This window comes from Mobula birostris, chromosome 22 (assembly GCF_030028105.1).
Source record: "Mobula birostris isolate sMobBir1 chromosome 22, sMobBir1.hap1, whole genome shotgun sequence".
Taxonomy (NCBI): Eukaryota; Metazoa; Chordata; class Chondrichthyes; order Myliobatiformes; family Myliobatidae; genus Mobula; species Mobula birostris.
Genome location: NC_092391.1, coordinates 14,784,592 through 14,804,511, shown reverse-complemented (window position 1 = coordinate 14,804,511; position 19,920 = coordinate 14,784,592). Strand labels below are relative to the sequence as shown.

The 19,920-nt window shown below is 43.6% G+C and overlaps 1 protein-coding gene across 5 annotated transcripts in view; it reads left to right on the top strand.

The window, feature by feature from the left end:
* The window catches only part of LOC140186088 (tetratricopeptide repeat protein 16-like), a 38,725-nt gene extending 22,635 nt beyond the window's left edge, over positions 1 to 16,090 (top strand). Inside the window, exons 8-13 of one of the 5 annotated variants that reach the window (XM_072239956.1) lie at positions 4,552 to 4,693; positions 7,254 to 7,419; positions 10,986 to 11,128; positions 14,109 to 14,250; positions 15,174 to 15,245; positions 15,781 to 16,090. In XM_072239956.1, coding sequence (XP_072096057.1) covers positions 4,552 to 4,693; positions 7,254 to 7,419; positions 10,986 to 11,128; positions 14,109 to 14,250; positions 15,174 to 15,245; positions 15,781 to 15,849 — 734 coding nt within the window. In that variant the 3' untranslated portion in view covers positions 15,850 to 16,090. Of the gene's footprint in view, positions 1 to 4,551; positions 4,694 to 7,253; positions 7,420 to 10,985; positions 11,129 to 14,108; positions 14,251 to 15,173 lie in introns of those variants that run through there. The other 4 variants (XM_072239955.1, XM_072239958.1, XM_072239957.1 and 1 more) reach the window with 4 other exon arrangements.
* Positions 16,091 to 19,920: the final 3,830 nt, after the last annotated feature.

Sequence of the window (19,920 nt, the reverse complement as noted above, 5' to 3'; positions counted from 1 at the left end):
AAAGATCTGCCTCAAGTTCCAGGCAGATGACAATTCATCAGGTTCCATGACTTGGGACTACAATTGGTAAACTGGTTTAGTGTTGTCACATGATAAACTTCGTCCATCGTGCCATCTATACCGATCATTTCGGTACATCAACATAGTACAGCGGAAAAGCAACAACAGAGTGGAAACTATTGCAGAGAAAGTGCAGGCAGGCAAAAATGTGCACAGCTACGACGAGGTAGATTGTGGGTTCAAGAATGAAAGGGTTAATGAATGACAGAGCACCTACGCTCTGTCCGCCAGAGAAAGCGGGATCTCCCAGTGACCACACATTTTAATTCCACGTCCCATTCCCATTCTGATATGTCTATCCATGGCCTCCTCTACTGTCAAGATGAAGCCACACTCAGGTTGGAGGAACAACACCTTATATTCCGTCTGGGTAGCCTCCAACCTGATGGCATGAACATTGACTTCTCAAACTTCCGCTAATGCACCACCTCCCCCTCGTATCCCATCCGTTATTTATTTAAATACACACATTCTTTTTCTCCCTCTGTGTCTCTCACTATACCCCTTGTCCATCCCCTGGGCTTTTCACCCCTCCCCTTTTTCTTTCTCCCTGGGCCTCCTGTCCCATGATCCTCTCATATCCCTTTTGCCAATCACCTGTCCGGCTCTTGGCTCCATCCCTCCCCCTCCTGTCTTCTCCTATCATTTTGGATCTCCCCCTCCCCCTCCCACTTTCAAATCTCTTACTAGCTCTTCTTTCAGTTAGTCCTGACGAAGGGTCTCGGCCCGAAACGTTGACTGTACCTCTTCCTAGAGATGCTGCCTGGCCTGCTGCGTTCACCAGCAACTTTTATGTGTGTTGCTTGAAATTCCAGCATCTGCAGATTTCCTCGTGTTTGGGTTAATGAATGAGATGTGTTTGATGGCTCTGGGCCTGTACACACTGGAGTTCAGAGGAATGGAGGGGAGGGTCTCATTGAAACCTACCAAATATTGAAAGGCCTAGATAGTTCAGATTGACATGAACCCTCAATGAAGAGAAATAAATGTTTCACAATTGTTAGAATACATATAAAATATTATATATTCTGTGCTAGGGTAAGCAGTCATTAATTCTGAATAGGCGGAGAATGAAGAATGAGAAACCTATTGACTATTGAAAGGCCTAGATAGAGTGGACATGGAGAGGATGCTTCCTAGAGAGGGGAAGGGTAGAACCAGATGGGACAGTCTTCGAATACACGGATGTACCTTTAGAGCAGAGATGAGGAATTTCTTTAGCTGGAGGGTGGTGACTCTGTGGAATTTATTGTCACAGACGGCTGTTGAGGTCAAGTCATTGGATATATTCAAAGTGGAAGTTGATAGGTTTTTGGTTAGTAAGGACATCAAATAGAGGGCAGGAGAACGGGGGCTGAGGGGGATAATAAAGCAGCCATGATTGAATGCCAGAGCAATGTCCAATCACTTGATGGGCTGAGTGGCCTAATTCTGCTGCTATATCTCATGGTCAAGAATCCATTATTTGATGTTTAATCACCACCTTTGTAGTTGTGTTGGGTTGCCAATGCAAGTCCTTCCCAAACTCTTCATAATCAGCGGCACCAGAATGATGAAAGGTCATCGATGTGGAACAAACGGCCTTTCAAGCATCACAGATGCTGCCTGACCTGCTGTGTATTTCTTCATTTCCAGCGTCTGCAGTGTTGTGTTTTTACTCCTTCCAATTAGTTTCTAGAAATAACAGAACGCAAGCACCAATTCAGTCAAAACGTCAGTTTGTCACTTTCTATTCTATCTGCACCTTTCAAAGACAAAGAACATCATCCCTGATTTCTCAAAGCTGTTGCTGCACAGATGAAAACAATTTTGCCACAGTGGTTAGTTCTATGACAGTGCAGAGCAGCTTACACAAAAATACAAAGGGAAATATCTTAGACAGACATACAATTACTGTCTGAACCATAGGAAAAAGGCACGAAGGTTTTCTTGAATTCTCTTTAATCTATTCAAAGTCCACCTGATTTTTATTTATGACACCCTTAACTCGTGTATTAAAAGCAGGTACAGAGTTAGACATCAAGCTTCAGCCACCATTTGTTGCCAATCTTTTATTTCAGTTCCAGACTGAATTAATTTGCCTTTGGTTCTGCTAGTGACCGAACATCCATGTTATCTGTGACCCAAGTGCTAGTTGTTAAATGCAGCAGTGGGAGAGTCGCAGATTGGAATGCTTAATTAAAACAAACACTTAGTGGCCACTTTATTAGGTACACTTGTACAGATGATCATTAATGCAAATGTCTAATCAGCCAATCACATGGCAGCAACTCAATGAATAAAACCATGCAGACATGGTCAAGAGGTTCAGTTGTTATTCAGACCAAACATCAGAATGGGGAAGAAACGTGATCAAAGTGACTTTGACTGTGGAATGGATGTTGGTGCCAGATGGGGTGGTTTGATTATCTCAGAAAGTGCTGATCTCCTGGGATTTTCATGTACCTAGAGTTTACAAAGAATATGCAAAAAAAAAAATCCAGTTCTGTGGATGAAAACACCTTGTTAACGAGAGGTCAGAGGAGAATGGCCACACTGGTTCAAGCTGACGGGAAAGCAACAGTAACTCAGATAGCAATCGGAGTGGGGTGCAGAAGGACATCTCTGAATGCACAACAGCTAAACCAAGATTAAACAGTCCCCCTTCGCTTCTTCATGGTAGTGACTGCTCATTAATCTCTGGTAGCACAGTGTGACTGTGAAGCACTGAGCTAGGTAAGTTATTGTCTCATGTACCAAGGTTTAATGAAAAGCATTATATGCTATCTGTACAGATCATTTCATCACAATAGTGCATTGAGGTAGTACAAGGGAAAGCAATAACAGAATTGTTACAGCTACAGAGAAAATGCAATGCAAGCAGAGAATAAGGCACAAGATGGTGACGAGGTAGATTATGAAGTCAGGAGCCCATCCTTATCATACAAGGGAACCATTCAATGGTCTTGTAACAGTGGGACAGCAGCTGCCCTTGAGTTTGGTGGTGTGGCTTCAGGAGCAGAATGAGGTTCAATATCACCTGCACATGTCATGAAATCTGTTGACGTTACAGCTGCAGTACAATGCAATATGTAATAAGAGGAAAAACTAAATTACAGTAAGTGTATATACACACACACGGGGTGATTTGATAAGTTTATGGCCTAAGGTAGAAGGAGATGAGTTATTAACTTCAAACTTTCTGTATAATCACTCAAAGAGTTGACCTGCAAGTGCATGTAACGAGAGCCGTATAACTCATCTCCTTCTACCTTAGGCCACGAACTTATCAATCACCCCTGCTGTGGACACTTTCTGGAGGTCCAAGATCCGTACGCTCCACGACCGCTGGACTAAGTGTGTAAATGTAGGAGGGGACTATGTTGAAAAATAAATGTGCTAGGTTTTCTAAAATTGACTCCTACCTTAGGCCACGAATTTATCAATCTGTGTGTGTGTGTACTAAATTGTTAAATTAAATAAGTAGTGCAACAATAGAAATTTTAAAAAGTAACAAGGTAGTGTTCAATGTCCATTCAGAAATCGGATGGCAGAGGAAAAGAAGCTGTTCCTGAAATGTTGAGTGTGTGTCTTCAGGCTCCTGTATCTCCTTCCTGATGGTAGCAATGAGAAGAGGGCGTGTCCTGGGTGATGGGAGTCCTGAATAGTGGACATGACTCCTTGAAGATGTCTTGGATACTACGGCGGCCAGTGCTCGTGGTGGAGCTGACCAAGTTTATAACTCTCTGCAGCTTATTGCAGTCCTGTGCAGTAGCCCCCCTGTACCAGGTGGTGATGCAGCCAGTTAAAATGCTCTCCATGGTACATCTGTAAAAGTTTGGCTTTTGCATCTTCCATCTAATGGGAAAGAGGAAACAGGAGAACATTGTGCGTTGTAAATAGAGTTGCTGCCTGACCTCTCTGGTGACGCAGGTTCAATTCTGACCCCGGGTGCTAAGTTTCTTGGGGCATCATTGTAGCAAGCAGTTAGGGGAATGCTATGCCAGCACCAGAGACCCTGATCCAATTCCCAGTGCCATCTGCAAGGAGTTTGTACACTCGCTCTGTAACCGTGTGCTTTTCCTCTGGGTTCTCCAGTTTCCTCCCACAAGATGTAGGTTTAAAGGTCAAACCGGTATAATTGGGCATTGGGCTCTTTGGGCCAGAAGGGCCCATTAGTGTACTGTATCTCCAGAATACTAACATCCACATCTCACTGGTCATAAATCTCTAGTAACCTCAAATAGTGTCACACTGATATCATCAGCACTTTTCCTTCCATATGGGCTAATATTAACCATAATCACTAAGAGGAGACTTCAGATGTTTTCTCCCCACATATTATAAAACTACTCAAAATGTATTTGACTAGCCATTAAATAGAGTGAGTCCATCTTCTTTGTTTATCCTTAGTAATGTAAAGGGCTTTTAAAAATGCATTTTAAAAAAATATATCATTCGATCATGTCAGACTACTTTGCTTAATGAGGTGTCTGGTTCACTTTGCTTCAGATTGCTTCCTCAAGCAGTGTAATCTGGATTTTGCACTGCTGGACTACGAACAAGCTCAAGAACTCGACCCTGAGGACTGGCGCATACAAATTCGGATTGCAGCAGTAAATAACGAGAAGGGCCTCCTCAGCCACCAGAATAGGTAAGGTGTTCAGGATCCGAGATTGTTCATTGTCATTCTTCAGTACACGAGTGTAGAGGAGAATAAATGATTGTTACTCCGGATCCAATGCAGCACTTAAAAAAAAAAAAAAACACAACAAGCATAAAGAACTCAATAATAAAAAACAAAAAAGGGCATAATTGAAGTTTGCAATTGTGAAGAGACTGTCCAGAAGCTTATTCTGTAGAGGGCTGATGATACTGTAAACCTCTCCCAGTGTGTCCTTGGTGTTAGCACTCGGAGTTGGGGGATGTAGACAGTGGTGATGAACACTGCAGTAAATTCCCTGACCAAACAAAAAGGCCGGCGTTCAACTGCATGGTGTTGTTGCCGAGGAGTAGCGACTGGCCACTACAGGAGAGTCCGTGCTCCAGCCCTTGTCATCTTGCACGCAGAGTCTGCCACCTCGCAGTTTCCCTGACCATTACTGGTTCTGGCACTTGGGTGACATGGAGCTCGTGAGACAAATATGCTGTTTTAACCTTCTTGTAATGTAGATCTCCCAGTAACGGACCATTTACACCTCAGACTTCAACTACTGCACAGAGTCTTGTCATCTTCAGAAGTTTTCGGATGACTCTGCCATAGTTGGATGCATCAGCAAGGGAGATGAGGCTGAGTACAGGGCTACGGTAGGAAACTTTGTCACATGGTGTGAGCAGAATTATCTGTAGCTTAATGTGAAAAAGACTAAGGAGCTGGTGGTAGACCTGAGGAGAGCTAAGGCACCGGTGACCCCTGTTTCCATCCAGGGGGTCAGTGTGGACATGGTGGAGGATTACAAATACCTGGGGATATGAATTGACAATAAACTGGACTGGTCAAAGAACACTGAGGCTGTCTACAAGAAGGGTCAGAGCCGTCTCTATTTCCTGAGGAGACTGAGGTCCTTTAACATCTGCCAGATGATGCTGAGAATGTTCTACGAGTCTGTGGTGGCCAGTGCTATCATGTTTGCTGTTGTGTGCTGGAGCAGCAGGCTGAGGGTAGCAGACACCGACAGAATCAACAAACTCATTCGTAAGGCCAGTGATGTTGTGGGGATGGAACTGGACTTTCTCACTGTGGTGTCTGAAAAGAAGATGCTGTCCAAGTTGCATGCCATCTTGGACAATGTCTCTCATCCACTACATAATGGACTGGTTGGGCACAGGAGTACATTCAGCCAGAGACTCATTCCACCGAGATGCAACACAGAGCGTCATAGGAAGTCATTCCTGCCTGTGGCCATCAAACTTTACAACTCCTCCCTTGGAGGGTCAGACACCCTGAGCCAATAGGCTGGTCCTGGCTTAATTTACATATTACCATTTAATTATTTATGGTTTTATTACTATTTAATTATTTATGATGCAACTGTAACGAAAACCAATTTCCCCTGGGATCAATAAAGTATGACTATGACAGCAGTGCCCAGTCACTGTGGCTTGGAGAGACATTTTCGGGTGGGATGATATCTACAATTAGGAAAGAGGCCATGTGGCCCATCAAGCCTATGCCAGCCCTCAGAGCACCCCATCAATCCCATTTCCCCACTAGTTCTCCCAACAGTCCCAAAGACTTTCCCCAGATTTTACCTCTCGCCTACACTAGGGGGCAGTGTACTGTTGCCTAACAGCAGAGGAATTCCACGTGCTGACAGTGCAAACCCCACACAGACAGCAACTAAGGTCAGGATTCGTTAGGGCTCTGAGGAAGCAGCTCCATACCAGGCTGCTACCTGTAAATCTGCTTTTTCTTTTTAACAAAATAGTTGAAGAATAGCTGTGACGTGGATGTAAAAGATCCTGCTTTTCTTCTGAAACGTTAGTACAGAATCCTTTACATCCACTTCAGAGAGCACGCCGGGTCTCAGTTTTAACTCTTGTTTTTGGGACGTAGTAGTATAACGCTGTCACAACCCCAGCAAGCCAGGTTCGCTTCCATCCCCTGTCTGTAAACTTTGTACGTTCACTCCATAACTGCACGGGTTTCCTCCTACATTCCAAAGACGTATGCCTACAGGTTAATTGGTCACATGGGTGCAATCGGGCAGTGCGGGCGCGTTAGGCCGGAAGGCCCTGTTACTGTGCTGTATCTCTAAATAAAACAAAATGAGCTTCTCATCCAATAGATGGCACCTCTGACAGTGCCACACTCCCTCAGCACCACACCGGCACATCGAGCTAAGCGAAGGGCGCTGCAGTGGGATTTGAACTCCCCCTGAGGTAGAAGTGCTTGCTATGGAACAAGAGCTGACTTTGCAGTAGGAAGAAACAGTTAAAAGACTTTGGAAGAGTTGAGGTCCCACTTCTAGGAATGCGACGAACAGCCTCACAGTGCACTCACAGCAGAAAACCAGAAACAATTAGATCTGCCCACATCACTGAGGAACTACAAACTGTGTTGACTAAAGTCACATGCTGCATGCCGCATGCTTGAACCAGTGCTCCAATCTCCCACTTTCTCACTCTGACAAGTGTTTCATTGTGTATGAGAATGGCTGTTCAAGTTCAACAGTTAAATTGATTCGATTTTCCCTTTGTTTATTTCGGGCCAGGAATTACCAGGAAGCCGACGAGCGATTCACGACTGCCATTGAAGGCAATCCGTGCATGTCCCAGTACTACCTCAACAGGGCAAAAACTCGCCAGATACTGAGGCATGTCACTGGTTCACAGGAAGATGCCGTCACGTCATTATTGTTGGACATAAGAAACAAACAGGTAACAATTCAGGTCAGATCTATTACAAACAAGAGAAAATCTGCAGATACTGGAAATCCAAACAACGCACACAAAATGCTGGACCTGCCAAGGGGTCTTGGCCCGTAACGTTGACTGTACTTTTTTTCCCATAGATGCTGCCTGGCCTGCTGAGTTCCTCCAGCATTTTGTGTGTGTTGCCCAAATCTATTGCATCCCATTTTTCTAAATCATATCGTTAATTAGCTTGCTAACATTGCCTTGGGTATCTCCTTGTGATTAAGCAGCACCTTTCATGGCTTGAGGATGTCCCCAAAGCTTCTGACAGCCAATGAAGTGAGGAGTGGGATGACTGTAATCCAGAGAGTGCAGCAGCTGATCTGTGGAATGGAAAGCTCCCCCACAAGCCTCAGTATGGTGGTCAGCAGATAATTAGCTGCTTTCGTGATTGAGGTACAAGTATTACCACAGTCTTCCCTGTCTTCGAGTGTCCTCGGCTTCAGATCATCTCAGTGGGGAAGTCAGAGGCCTAATGCCTGCAAATCCACTGGAGGCAGGAAGCCTGTAGGCTGTCCTGGGGTCAGAGGACTGTGTGCAGGGTCTATTTTTCTGTATGTTAAATTTAAAATGGCTTCTTTGTTATGTTATAATCGGGAATGCTTCTTTGTTATGTTAAACGCTGAGAAAGCTTTGCGCTAGCAGCTTGTTGAGGGGTGATAAGAGGATGTTATGAACCAATTGGGATAGTTGTTATGACTTTGGTGTATCTGGAAGATTTGTATGCGTGGGGTTTTGGGGCAGAAGGCGGGAGAGAGAGAGAGACAGAGGGTGGAGCAGGTGCTGTGATGTCCGCTAACGGGGTCGGACCCCGAGGAGGGTGTTCGGCGAGGAGACTGACTCGTGTGGAGCATCTGGTCGATCACTGTTGTTGGTCCCAGGTGGCCAGTCGAGGTGGTCCGAGGGGTCGCAGGGTGAAGAAGGTGGTCCTTGAGCTCCAACTGTTTTGTGCACGAAGAGATTGAACCTTGATAAGTGTGGTGCCTTTTATTTTCCTTTTATATTTTACTCTCTATTAATTATATAGTTCCAGTAATATCTATAAACTGTAAATCACTTAATTGCATCTGGTGTATTGTCTGTTATTTGGGCGGGGTGGGGTACCTCACACAGCATCCACACAAACTATTACCCAGTTTGGCGGGGCCAAGGCGGTTTTCCTAGACAACAGCGAGTCGAGCGACCCTGAGGCTGGCCGGGGTGGGGCGGGGGGGGCTACATTGTGGGGGCTTGTCCGGGATTGAGTCTGCTGGTATGCTGTGTGGGTGCCCTGTTTAAATCTGTAATGTATGTCTCTGTGGGTTATTTGCTGGTGATTGCTGTATGCGTTGTGGGTGCGGTCTTTGTTCGAGTTCAGGCTGGCATTGACGAGTTGGAGGTGGCACTTGGGGCTGTCCATGCGGTTGGGAGAGAGAGGAAAGAGTGGTCTGATTTGGAGGTAGGGTCTGTGAATAAATATTCTAGCTCTGGCAGGCTCTGCCTGGCATTTGGGATAGTGTCCACCCCAAGAGGGGCGGAGGCATGCGAGACGTGGGCAGAGCAGATCTCTCAGTTGTTAGATGAGTGGCAGTGATTGGTTGAAAGGTTAAGTAGGCGGGCTGGTGATGGTGTTCGAGCTGTCAGGTCTTGAAATCCAGCACTACCATGATCATGGAGAGTATCCTAACTAGTTGCATCACAGCCTGGTATGAAAAGGCTACAGAAAATGGTGGATACAACCCAGGCAAAGCCTTCCTCAACATTAAGTACATTTATATGGAGTGCTGACATAAGACAGCAGCATCCATCATTGAAGACCCCACTGTCCAGCCCATGCCATCTTCTCAGTGCTGCTATCAGGCAGGAGGTACAGAAGGCTCAGGTCCCACACCACCAGATTAGGGAGGAGTTATTACTCTACAGCCATCAGGCTCCTGAACGAGTGTGGATAATTTCAGTCACCAGTACTCTGAACGAATTTCTATGACCTTAACACTCATTCCCAAGGACTCCTTATAACTCGTTCTCAGTATTGTTTTTATGCGCACAGTTCGTCGTCTTTCGCGCATTGGTTGTTTGTCAGTCTTTGTTTATGGTACAGTTTTTCCATAAAATTTTATTTTCTTTTTTCCTGTAAATGCCTGAAAAAATAAATCTCATAGTATATGGTGACCTCTACGTACTTGATATTAAATTTCCTTTGAACAATGATTACTGGCCATTCACTGTACCCACCAATCCACCTCGTCCCATCTGTGGAAGATGTGGTGGGCTCCACGTTGGCCTCAGAACCCACAGACCTAGAATACACTCAAACACTTCTTGCAATTCATTAATATCTAATTAAATGCCAAAAATGCTAATTGTAAATTATTTACTATGTTTTTAAAAGTTGGTATCTACATGTGTAGGAGTTATGCATGTTTCAATGATGTCATCTCTCATTCTTCTAAAATCTGAATAGAGGCCAAGCCTATTCAGGCTCTCCTTGGGTAACAGACTTACCATTCCCAGGAACTAGACTGGTGAATCCCCTCTGTATTCCCTTTAGATTCTGATTTATTTATCACATGCTCATTGAAAGATAAAATGAAATCCGTAATTTGCATTAACAACTGACACACTTAAGGATGTGCTGGAGGCAAATGTCACCACACTTTCCGGCACCGACATAGCATGCCTACAATGTCCACCAGAACAGCACAGAACACAACAAAATGCAAGTTCAAGTTCACGGTTTAATTGTCTTTCAACCATGAAAACCTATGGATACAGCCAAACAAAACAGCGTTACTCTGGGACCAAGGTGCAAAACATAATACCAACAGTCATACACAACACAAGTCACAGATGGCTCATATAAGATGGTAGCACAAATATCAGTAACACACAGTCATACAAAAACTAAAGTCCAAGACCTTGAGTCCATGAATATTGCAGCAGTCTGTAAGACCCAGCAAGCAAAAAACAAATAGAAGAACAAGACAGGCCCCTTTCCTCTTTTGCGCCCTCCCTCCCACCCACGCATACCTTCAGGATAGGCCTCCAGACCTTGGCCATCGGGTTTCGACTTCCGCTCACCCTCGGGCTTCGATCTTTGGTATCGACCATCATTCCCCGTCCCCCACTGGACTATGGTAAATACGTATATACACATTTATGTAGGAAGATCAAAATTGTTCCTTTATTTGAATCTAACCCTGTTAAGACCATTGGGAACAGTATTAGGCCATTTGGCCCATCAAGTCTGCTCTGTCATTCCATCATGGCTGATTTATTAAACCTCAACTCCATTCTCTTGCCTTCTACCTGTAACCTTTGACACCCTTACTCATTAAAACCCATCAACCTCTGCTTTAAAAATACCCAATGACTTAGCCTCCACAGTTGTATGTGGCAATAAATTCGACAGATTCACCAGCCTCTGGCTAAATAAATTCCTGTTCATCTTTGTTCTAAAGGGACATCTCCGTATTCTGAGGCTGTGCCCTTTGACCTAGTGAGGTTCTGGCAGTAAATGGATTAATTCCTCTCTAATATCTTCTCTTTAGATTATCCCTCTTCTGACACACCTGTTCCCTGGAAAATCCGTCGATGAGATTATGGCCAGTAGAATTATGGAATCTGCAAGATTAAAGTTAAATACCAGCCTTCAGGCAGCTGCAGCATTAATCTCAAAGGTGCTTCAGCAGAGGTGATGTACTGGTTTCAAGATAGTTTCTTGAAAGTGGCATTGCAGATAAATAGGGTTATGAAGAGAGCACTTGGTACATTGGTCTTCATAAATCAGGGCATTGAGTGCAGGAGCTGGGATATTACTGTTCAAAGGTACAAGTTAATGTCAGAGAAATGTATACAATATACATCCTGAAATGCTTTAACTTCGCAACCACCCACAAAAACAGAGGAGTGTTCCCAAAAGAACGAGCGACAGTTAAATGTTAGAACCCCAGAGTGAGGAGACTAGTGCCCATGATGGAGCTGGCTGTGCTTACAACTTTCTGCGGCTTTTTCTTAATCCTGCGCAGTGACTGCAACCCCCCCCCCCCCCCCATACCAGACTGTGATGGAACCAGTTCGAATGGTAGTTGGGATCATGCAGAAAATTAGGTTGGCAAGGTCGAGATGGGCCCGTTTTAGTGTTTGGCTCTATAACTCTACAAGTACACTGATGTTATTTCAAAGTTCCGGGTATGCACTTGTCTGAGTTCCTTCTGTTCCTGTGGTCTGTCAGTCATTGTTACAGTCTCCCTTTAAATTCATTCACCCCACGTTCTCAAAGTTAAGAACCTGCTCGTCCTTTCCATTTCTTCACCCTCCCTGCAATCTTCCACATTTTGTAAGCTAAACTGGACTGGTTTCCAGTGTCACCCTGCACGATAGCCCATGCTGCAGTGTTCTCGTGGAAGAAACTGAAAATCAAACAAAAAATTGATACTGGAAATATGAAATGAAAACAAAGTGCTGATCATCAGACATAGGAGCAGAATTAGGCCGTTCAGACTGACGAGACCGCTCTGCCATTCAAACATGGCTGATTTGTTTTCCTTCTCCACCATTCTCCCCATTACATTTAACACCCTTACTAATCAAGAACCTGTCAACTTCTGCTTTAAACATACCCAATGACATGGCCTCCACAGCCATCTGTGACAATGAATTCCACAGAATCACCATGGAAGTTCCTCCTCATTTCTGTCCGTTAGTCTTGAGAAAGTTCACTCTCCAGGGCGCAGGTCTGGGCAAGGTTGTATGGAAGACCAGCAGTTGCCCATGCTGCAAGTCTCCCGTCTCCATGACACCAATGTTGTCCAAGGGAAGGGCATTAGGATCCATACAGCTTGGCAACAGTGTCGTCGCACAGCAATGTGTGATTAAGTGCCTTGCTCAAGGACACAACACGTTGCCTGGGCTGGGGCTTGAACTCACGACCTTCAGGTCGCTAGTCCAATGCCTTAACCACTTGGCCACGTGCCCACACAAGAGTGTCCTTGTATTCTGAGGCTGTGCTCTCTGGTCCTAGACTTTCCCACTGTAGGAAACATCCTCTCCAAGTCCATCCTATCCGGGCCTGTCAACATTCGCTTTTATGTAGAAAACATTGCAACTGATTTGTGCACAGCCAGATCCCATTAACACCAATGATCTTTAAGGCCCATTCCAGGGTCTTGAGATTAAAAATCTCTGCAAGTCCTTTGAAGTAGAAGAGTTCAATCAAGGCATCACGTGCTGTTGCAGGTGAATATGGAATCTGGCAGCACTCTATGTGGGATAAGTGCCTTGATTAATGTATTTCTCTCAAACACCACCACTAAAACAGATGATTACCTCAATCTGGGACACTGACTGTCCGTTTCCTCCACACATGCTGCCTGGCTGCCTGACCCATTTTCTCCACAATTTTGTGTGCTACTCCAGATTCTAGCGTCTGCAGTCTCTTGTGATTCCTCTGAAATGCCAGTGTTGGGATTTAGATTTCTCCTTCCAATTTAAAAAATAAAATAAAATAAAATAAATAAAATCCCTCCCCTCTTTGTCTGTTCCCCTTTCTGGCCTCTTGCCTCTTCTCACTGGCCTATCACCTCCCCCTGGGTACCTTCCTTTTCGATCCTGAAGAAGAGTCTCAGCTCGAAACGTCGACTGCTTATTTATCTCCGTGGATGCTGCCTGACTTTTTGAGTTTCTCCAGCATTTTGTGTGTTGTTTTGGATTGAATAGTCTAGGTTTGCAGAACATTTACAACACAGGAGGCCAGTCAACCATTAATATTGCTGCTGTTACTTTGAGATTTGGGAAGCAACCCAGAGATTTTACTATAAATTCTAAAACAGTGAGGTTACAATTTATGAACACTCTGTGCTGTAGGGACTATCACTTGGGGTATTTGATAGGGAAGTCTGTCAGATAGTTTGGGTTGCAATGCAAATTAGAATCCTTTTAATTTTTTTTGCATGTAATAGGTTGTTAGAGTTCACAGGATACTGATACAAAAATCATATTACTCTATTTATTTAGATTTACAAAATGAAAATGTTGGATGAACTCAGGCGGCATCTGTGGAAAGGAATAAACAATGGTTTGGGCTGAGACCCTTCATAAGTCCTGATGAGGGGTCTCGACCCAAGATATCGACCATTTTTTCCTCTCTATAGATGCTGCCTGACCTGCCAAGTTCCTCCAGCATTTTATTCAAAGTAAATTTATTATCAAAGTACATATATGTCACCATATACAACCCTGAGATTCATTTTCTTGCAGGCAATCCCAATAAATCCATAGATTAATAACCATAACAGAATCAATGAAAGACTGCAACAACGTGGGCATTTAACTGGTGTGCAAAAGACAAGCTGTGCAAATACAAAATAAACAAATACAGTACATACATAGATAAGCAATAAGTATCAAGAACATGAGATGAAGAATAACTCTGTGTGTGCGTGTCTTCCTCTGGATTTCCAGCATCTGCAAAATATCTTGTATTTATTTATTTAAATTTGCTCAAGTAGAACTGACTGAGATTCAAACTTCATTTATAATGCACTGTATATCCAAGCTTGATCACTGAAGGTTAATTCATATGGACTGAAACAAAGGTCAAAAGAAAAATTACTATTAACCATAATTAAACTGGAAATGAAGTAAATTAATTTGAACTTCTGTTTACCTTGCAGACATTCTTTTCGAACAGTACCGAAGGCTCAGAGTAATAAAACTTTTGAAGCAGACAAAGAGGGTCAGAAGTCAGCCTCTGGCTTTGTGCCCTGCATAAATGAAAAAGATCTTTATGACGAAATTATAGCACGAAGGAATATGGTAAAAATTCCAATTTGGACAATTGCTCTTTGAGAAACACTCTTGCCAGTGCCAAAAACATTATAATTTTCCAACAAAAGCTTATTAACTGTAAGTAGAATAGCCAACGTGTTGTCTCATTTCCAGGCAACAGGCTTCAGGAAGTATGTGGAGTAAGGATGTATTGCTGAGGCTTCATAAGGCCATGGTCAGATCACATTTGGAGTATTATGAGCAGTTTTGGGCACCATACCTCTGTTTTAAATATATCCAGTGACTTGGCTTCCACAGCCATCTGTGGCAATAAATTCCACAGATTCACCACCCTTTGATTTAAGACAAACGTCCAGAGGAGGTTTACAGGAATGATCCTGGAAATCAAAAAGTTAATGTATGATAAGTGTTTGATGGCTCTGGGCTTGTACTCATTGGAATTTAGGAGAATGAATGAGAGGGTATCTCATTGAAACCTAGGGAATATCGAAAGACTTGGATAGAACAGACATGGAGAGGATGTTTCCAACAGTGGGAGAGTTTAGGACCAGAGAGCACAACCTCAGAGTACAAGGATGTCCCTTCAGAACATTGATGGGTAATTTTTTTAGCCAGAGGGTGTCGGACCTGTGGAATTCATTGCCATGAACGGCTTTGAGGCCAAATCTCTGGATATATTTAAAGTGGAGGTTGATAGATCTGTAGATAGTAAAGGAATCAAAGATTATGGAGGGAAGGCAGGAGAATGGGATTAAGAGGGAAAATAAATCAGCCATGATGAGCTTTGGCAAAATGGCCTAATTTTGCTCCTGTGTCTTATGGTCTGAAAACTGGCTGGATGTACAAATGGATTTTTAGATCCTGCATTTCCAAATGGGCAGAAACATTCATGTGCAAGGTCAGCAGCTTGTATCTACTGTTAACATATACTACCATTTCCTTTAACATAGCTAACTCAAGAAATCAAGAAGTCCCTTCACGAGAGGAAACCCCTACAGGTTAACAGACCAAGGCTTCAGATGGTACGAAAGCTGACGGAAAATGCCTCCCAGACTTCAGAAGATGCATCCCAGGGAAAACCATACAAGTGGAGGAAGTTTGGCTCCCTTTTTGCAGGAGGGACTTGAGCACTTTCTCCTGATTCCAGTCAATTGTTTTGTTTGTTTAGTAGAATGGCAATGTAAAATTTTCCCAATACAAGCTGTAAGTGTGCACACACAGTGTATACAGACTCACACAACTGACTAAACAATACGTACAAAGTACTAAAACTAGTAAGAAAATTCCACCTCATTTACATAATATATTCTACCTCCAGCACTGGCTGGTGTGGAGGGCAAGCTTGCAATTTAATTCTATGGTTGCTGAATTTCAAAACTGTAATCTCAGAAACATTCTCCAACCTATCACACAAGTCCCGTACCCCATGTGAAATGGTACAGAATATTAAATAATAAATCTTCTCTCTGTATTTATGGGGGAATAAGTTTTGAATGATACATTGTATATTGAGTGCGTTGTATTGCTGAAATATTCAACTCACAATATCTGTTACAGGTAAAGGCTGCTACAAGATGTTCATGCTATTCCTCACTGAAGTGGAGGTACTTCCATTGTAAAGATTAACTGTATTTGTCACATACTGTACATTGGAACATACAGGGAAATATGTCACTTGCGTTGGGGATGTCCTGGGGACACCCTACAAGTTTCACCATGTTTCCAGCACCAACATAGCATGCTCAGAACTCACTAACTCTAACCGTACACCTTTGGAATGTCGGAGGAAACCGGAGCGTCCAGAGGGAATCCACAGAGTCATGGGGAGAACGTACACACTCCTTACAGACAGAGGCGGAAATTGAATCCTGATCTTACAACTGGTACGCTGTGAAGCATTGTGCCAACTGCTATGGTACCATGCCACCAATTGTCAATAAAACTTGGTCTTTACACTTACAGCTTGACTTCATGCACATAAATACTGTGTCACTGTACTCTGCTAACTGCATATTTCCCTGAAGAAATTATTATGAGAATTTGCTGTTATAGGTTCTGTTTCTTCCACTCTAACTTCCTGCCTAATTATGCCAGCCAATAAACTGGAGTATTATGTTTATAAAGCTGGTATAAGTTGCAGGGATTTTCCTTTTGAGAAGAATGGTTCACATTCCCATTCAGATATGTCCATACATGGCCTCCACTACTGCCATGATGAGGCTAATCTCAGGTTGGAGGAGCAACACTTCATATACTGTCTAGGTAGTCTCCAGCCCTTTGGTATGAACATTGAATTCTCCAACTTCTGGTAATTCCCTCCCCCTCCCTCTATCCCTATTTCACTCTGCCCCTCCCCCAGCACCTACTATCTCTCTCATGGTTCTGCCTCCTTCTACTACCCACTGTGTTTTCCCCTATTCCTTCTTCACCTTTCCTGCCTATCACCTCCCTGCTTCCCCTCCCCCACCCCTTTATCTTTCCCCTTTCTGGTTTTTCACCTGGAACCTACCAGCCTTCTCCTTCCCACCCTCCCCCCACCTTCTTTATAGGGCCTCTGCCCCTTCCCCCTACAGTCCTGATGAAGGGTTCCAGCCCAAAACGTTGACTGATGGTTTCCATGGATGCTGCCCGACCTGCTGAGTTCCTCCAGCATGTTGTGAGTGTTGCTTTGACCCCAGCATCTGCAGAGTATTTTGTGTTTGTGGTCCAAAAGTAGGCTGGTTAGCTGCAAAAGAGGAAATAGGAAGCAGATCTTCTCTCAAAATCACAAAGATCCACAAGTCCTTATTACGGATGATCGTAAAACGCAAAGTTGAAGGCTCCATAGATGTTGGTATATTCCTATTCCAGGATCAGGATTCAAGTTTCAAGTTTATTTTTCCTGTGTACATTGAAACATGCAGTGAAATGCGTCATTTGTGTTCTCAATCAGCACACCCAAGGGTGCGTGGGGGGAGGTGACAGCCTGCAAATGTCGCCACTCATTCTGGCGCCATGCTCACCGTGCTCGGCAGAACAACCCCGAACACAGGCAGCAAAGCAACAACACAAAACAAGCCCCAATGCCCTCTCACACGCACAGTCCTCTAACCCCAAGACAGACCATCTTCTGCCCAAAACAAATCTACCCTTACAATTTCAGACATCTCTATTACAGTAGTTACACAAGCATTTCACTGCCCTGTTCAGTGTATCCCAACTATTCAATGCTGTACATAATAACCACGATTCTGCTGATAGAACCTCACTGTGCACAAATTTCAGTCCCATTTCCTTCAACAATCACAATCCACAATCTCGAGAGAAGATCTGCTTCCTATTTTTTGTACTCTATTTGCTCTGCTTTGGGACTTCCTGTTTGTTCTGGAATGCTTTGGAACTTCCTGAGAAAGATGCACAAAATGCTTTGTGGACAGAGCAGTCCTCTCTTTTCTTCCTTCCAAGTTGTAGGAACCATGGAGCATATTATCAACGTTTAGCAACACACACTAATATCAGCAGGTCAACCTTTTCAGCTACTGACATGAAATAAAATACTGCAGCTGCCTGAAGTCTGAAACAAAAGCAAAGAATGCCAGAACTATTGGCAGGTCAAGCAGCATCTATGGAGAGAAAATCACTTAACATTTCACATCAACAAGCCTTCTAAAGAACTAGAAAAGAGAGAGTGCAAGAGTGTTTTCAAGACACATCTTGGTCAGTGGGTACAAACTCTCGCACAGGTTTCTTAAAAAATAAAAACAAGCTGCCATTTGAATAATTTTATAAAGAAGTATTGCACGCTGATAGTTTAGAACCTATAAATGTTGGATATGGCCCACTCCATGATGGGTAAAGCACTCCCTGCCATTGAGCACATGACATGTTGTCACAGATAAGCGGCATCCATCATCGGAACGTGCTCTCTGCTTGCTGCTGTCATCAGGAAGAAGGTACAGGAGCCTTGGGACTCACGCCACCAGGTTCAGGAATAATTATTACCCCTCATCCATCAGGGTCTTGAACCAGAGGTGACAACTTCACTCACCCCATCACTAAAATCTTCCCACAACATATGAACTCACTTTCAAACACTCTTCACTTCATGTTCTTGAATTTTATTGTTTATTTATTATTATTTCCTTTTTTGTCTTCTTACTTGTACAGTTTGTCTTTTGCACTCTGGATGTCTGCCCTATTGCGCGCAGTCTTTCACTGATTCTACCATGGTTATTGGATTTTTTGAATACGCCCACAAGAAAGTGAATCACGGGGTTGTAGATGGTGACATATATGTACTTTGATAATAAATTTACTTTGAGCTTTGAACTAAACATGTTAATACAAGGTCAGAAGATGATTAACTACTGACTTCTCCTTTTGGCATAGATCCATTCAAACAAGAGGTGGAGAGGGTGTGGACAATGAAGGGATTGTGGAGTGGAGTCCAGTATTGTCCAGTAAGCAGTCAGTGCCAGCAATTAGTGACAGTAAAGAATATTGGAATTGTGAGATGCAGTAATGTTTTTTTTCTCTCCTTTCCAGAAATCAGTTGTTTCAGATCTCCAGCAAATACATTCTGCATCTTTGGTTCTCTCTCTAACCTTGGGCACCAGAAATAATATTACCCACTCCATCTTGGTTTCCGTTACCCTTCCTCTTCCGTTCTACATCTAAAACATGCTTGTTTTCTCTTTTTTCCAGTTCTCACGAAGGGTTCTTGATATGGAACATTAATTCTGCTCCTCTCTGCCTGACCTGCTGTGATCATGTCTTCCCCCATTCATGTCCCAGACTGCACAGGGAATCAGAACTAAGGGCTCAAGTACTTCAGTCCAAGCTCTTGCTCCAGTTGTGACACAAGATTAGAGTTATAAAGGTTTAGTGTGGAAACAGGCCCTTATTTATCACATTAGAATCAGAATCAGAAACAGGTTTAGTATCACCTGCATATTTCATGAAATTTGATAACTTTATGGCAGCAGTACAATACAATACATAACAATGAAAAAACGGAATTACAGTATATATTAAATACTTAAGTTAGTGCATAAAATAGAAATAAAACAGTAGTGAAGTAGTGCTCATGGGTTCAATGTCCATTCAGAAATCTGATGGTAGACGGGAAGAAGCTGTTCCTGAATTGTTGAGTGTGTGCCTTCAGATTCCTGTACCTAACGAGAAGAGGGCATGTCCTGGGTGATGGGGGTCCCTAACGATGGATGCCGCCTTTTTCAGGTATCATCTCTTGACGATATCCTGGATACGACGGAGGCTACTGCTCGTGATATAATGGTGGTGATGGTGGGGGGGCGGGGGGGGAGGAAGAGGAGGATTTCATCGAACTAAGTTTACAACTCTCTGCCGCTTACTTCGATCCTATGACAGATTCGCGGGCACCCCCCATACCAGACGGTGATGAAGTCAGTTAGAATGCTCTCCACGGTACGTCTGTAGAAATTAACATCAAAACATACAGTGAAATGTGTTCATTTGAGTTAACAGCCATCCGTCACAACTCAAGGATATGTTGGGAGCAGCCCACACAATCATGCACCGACATAGCGTGCCCACAATGCTCAACACAGAACGGAACAGGACACAGCAAAGCAAGCCCTTCTGCTCCCTCACAGTCAGCCCTTCAACTCCAGACCAGGCTTCAGCCATCATACTTGAACTTCCGAATTTCCGACTTACCTTCAGGTTCCAACCTTCGGA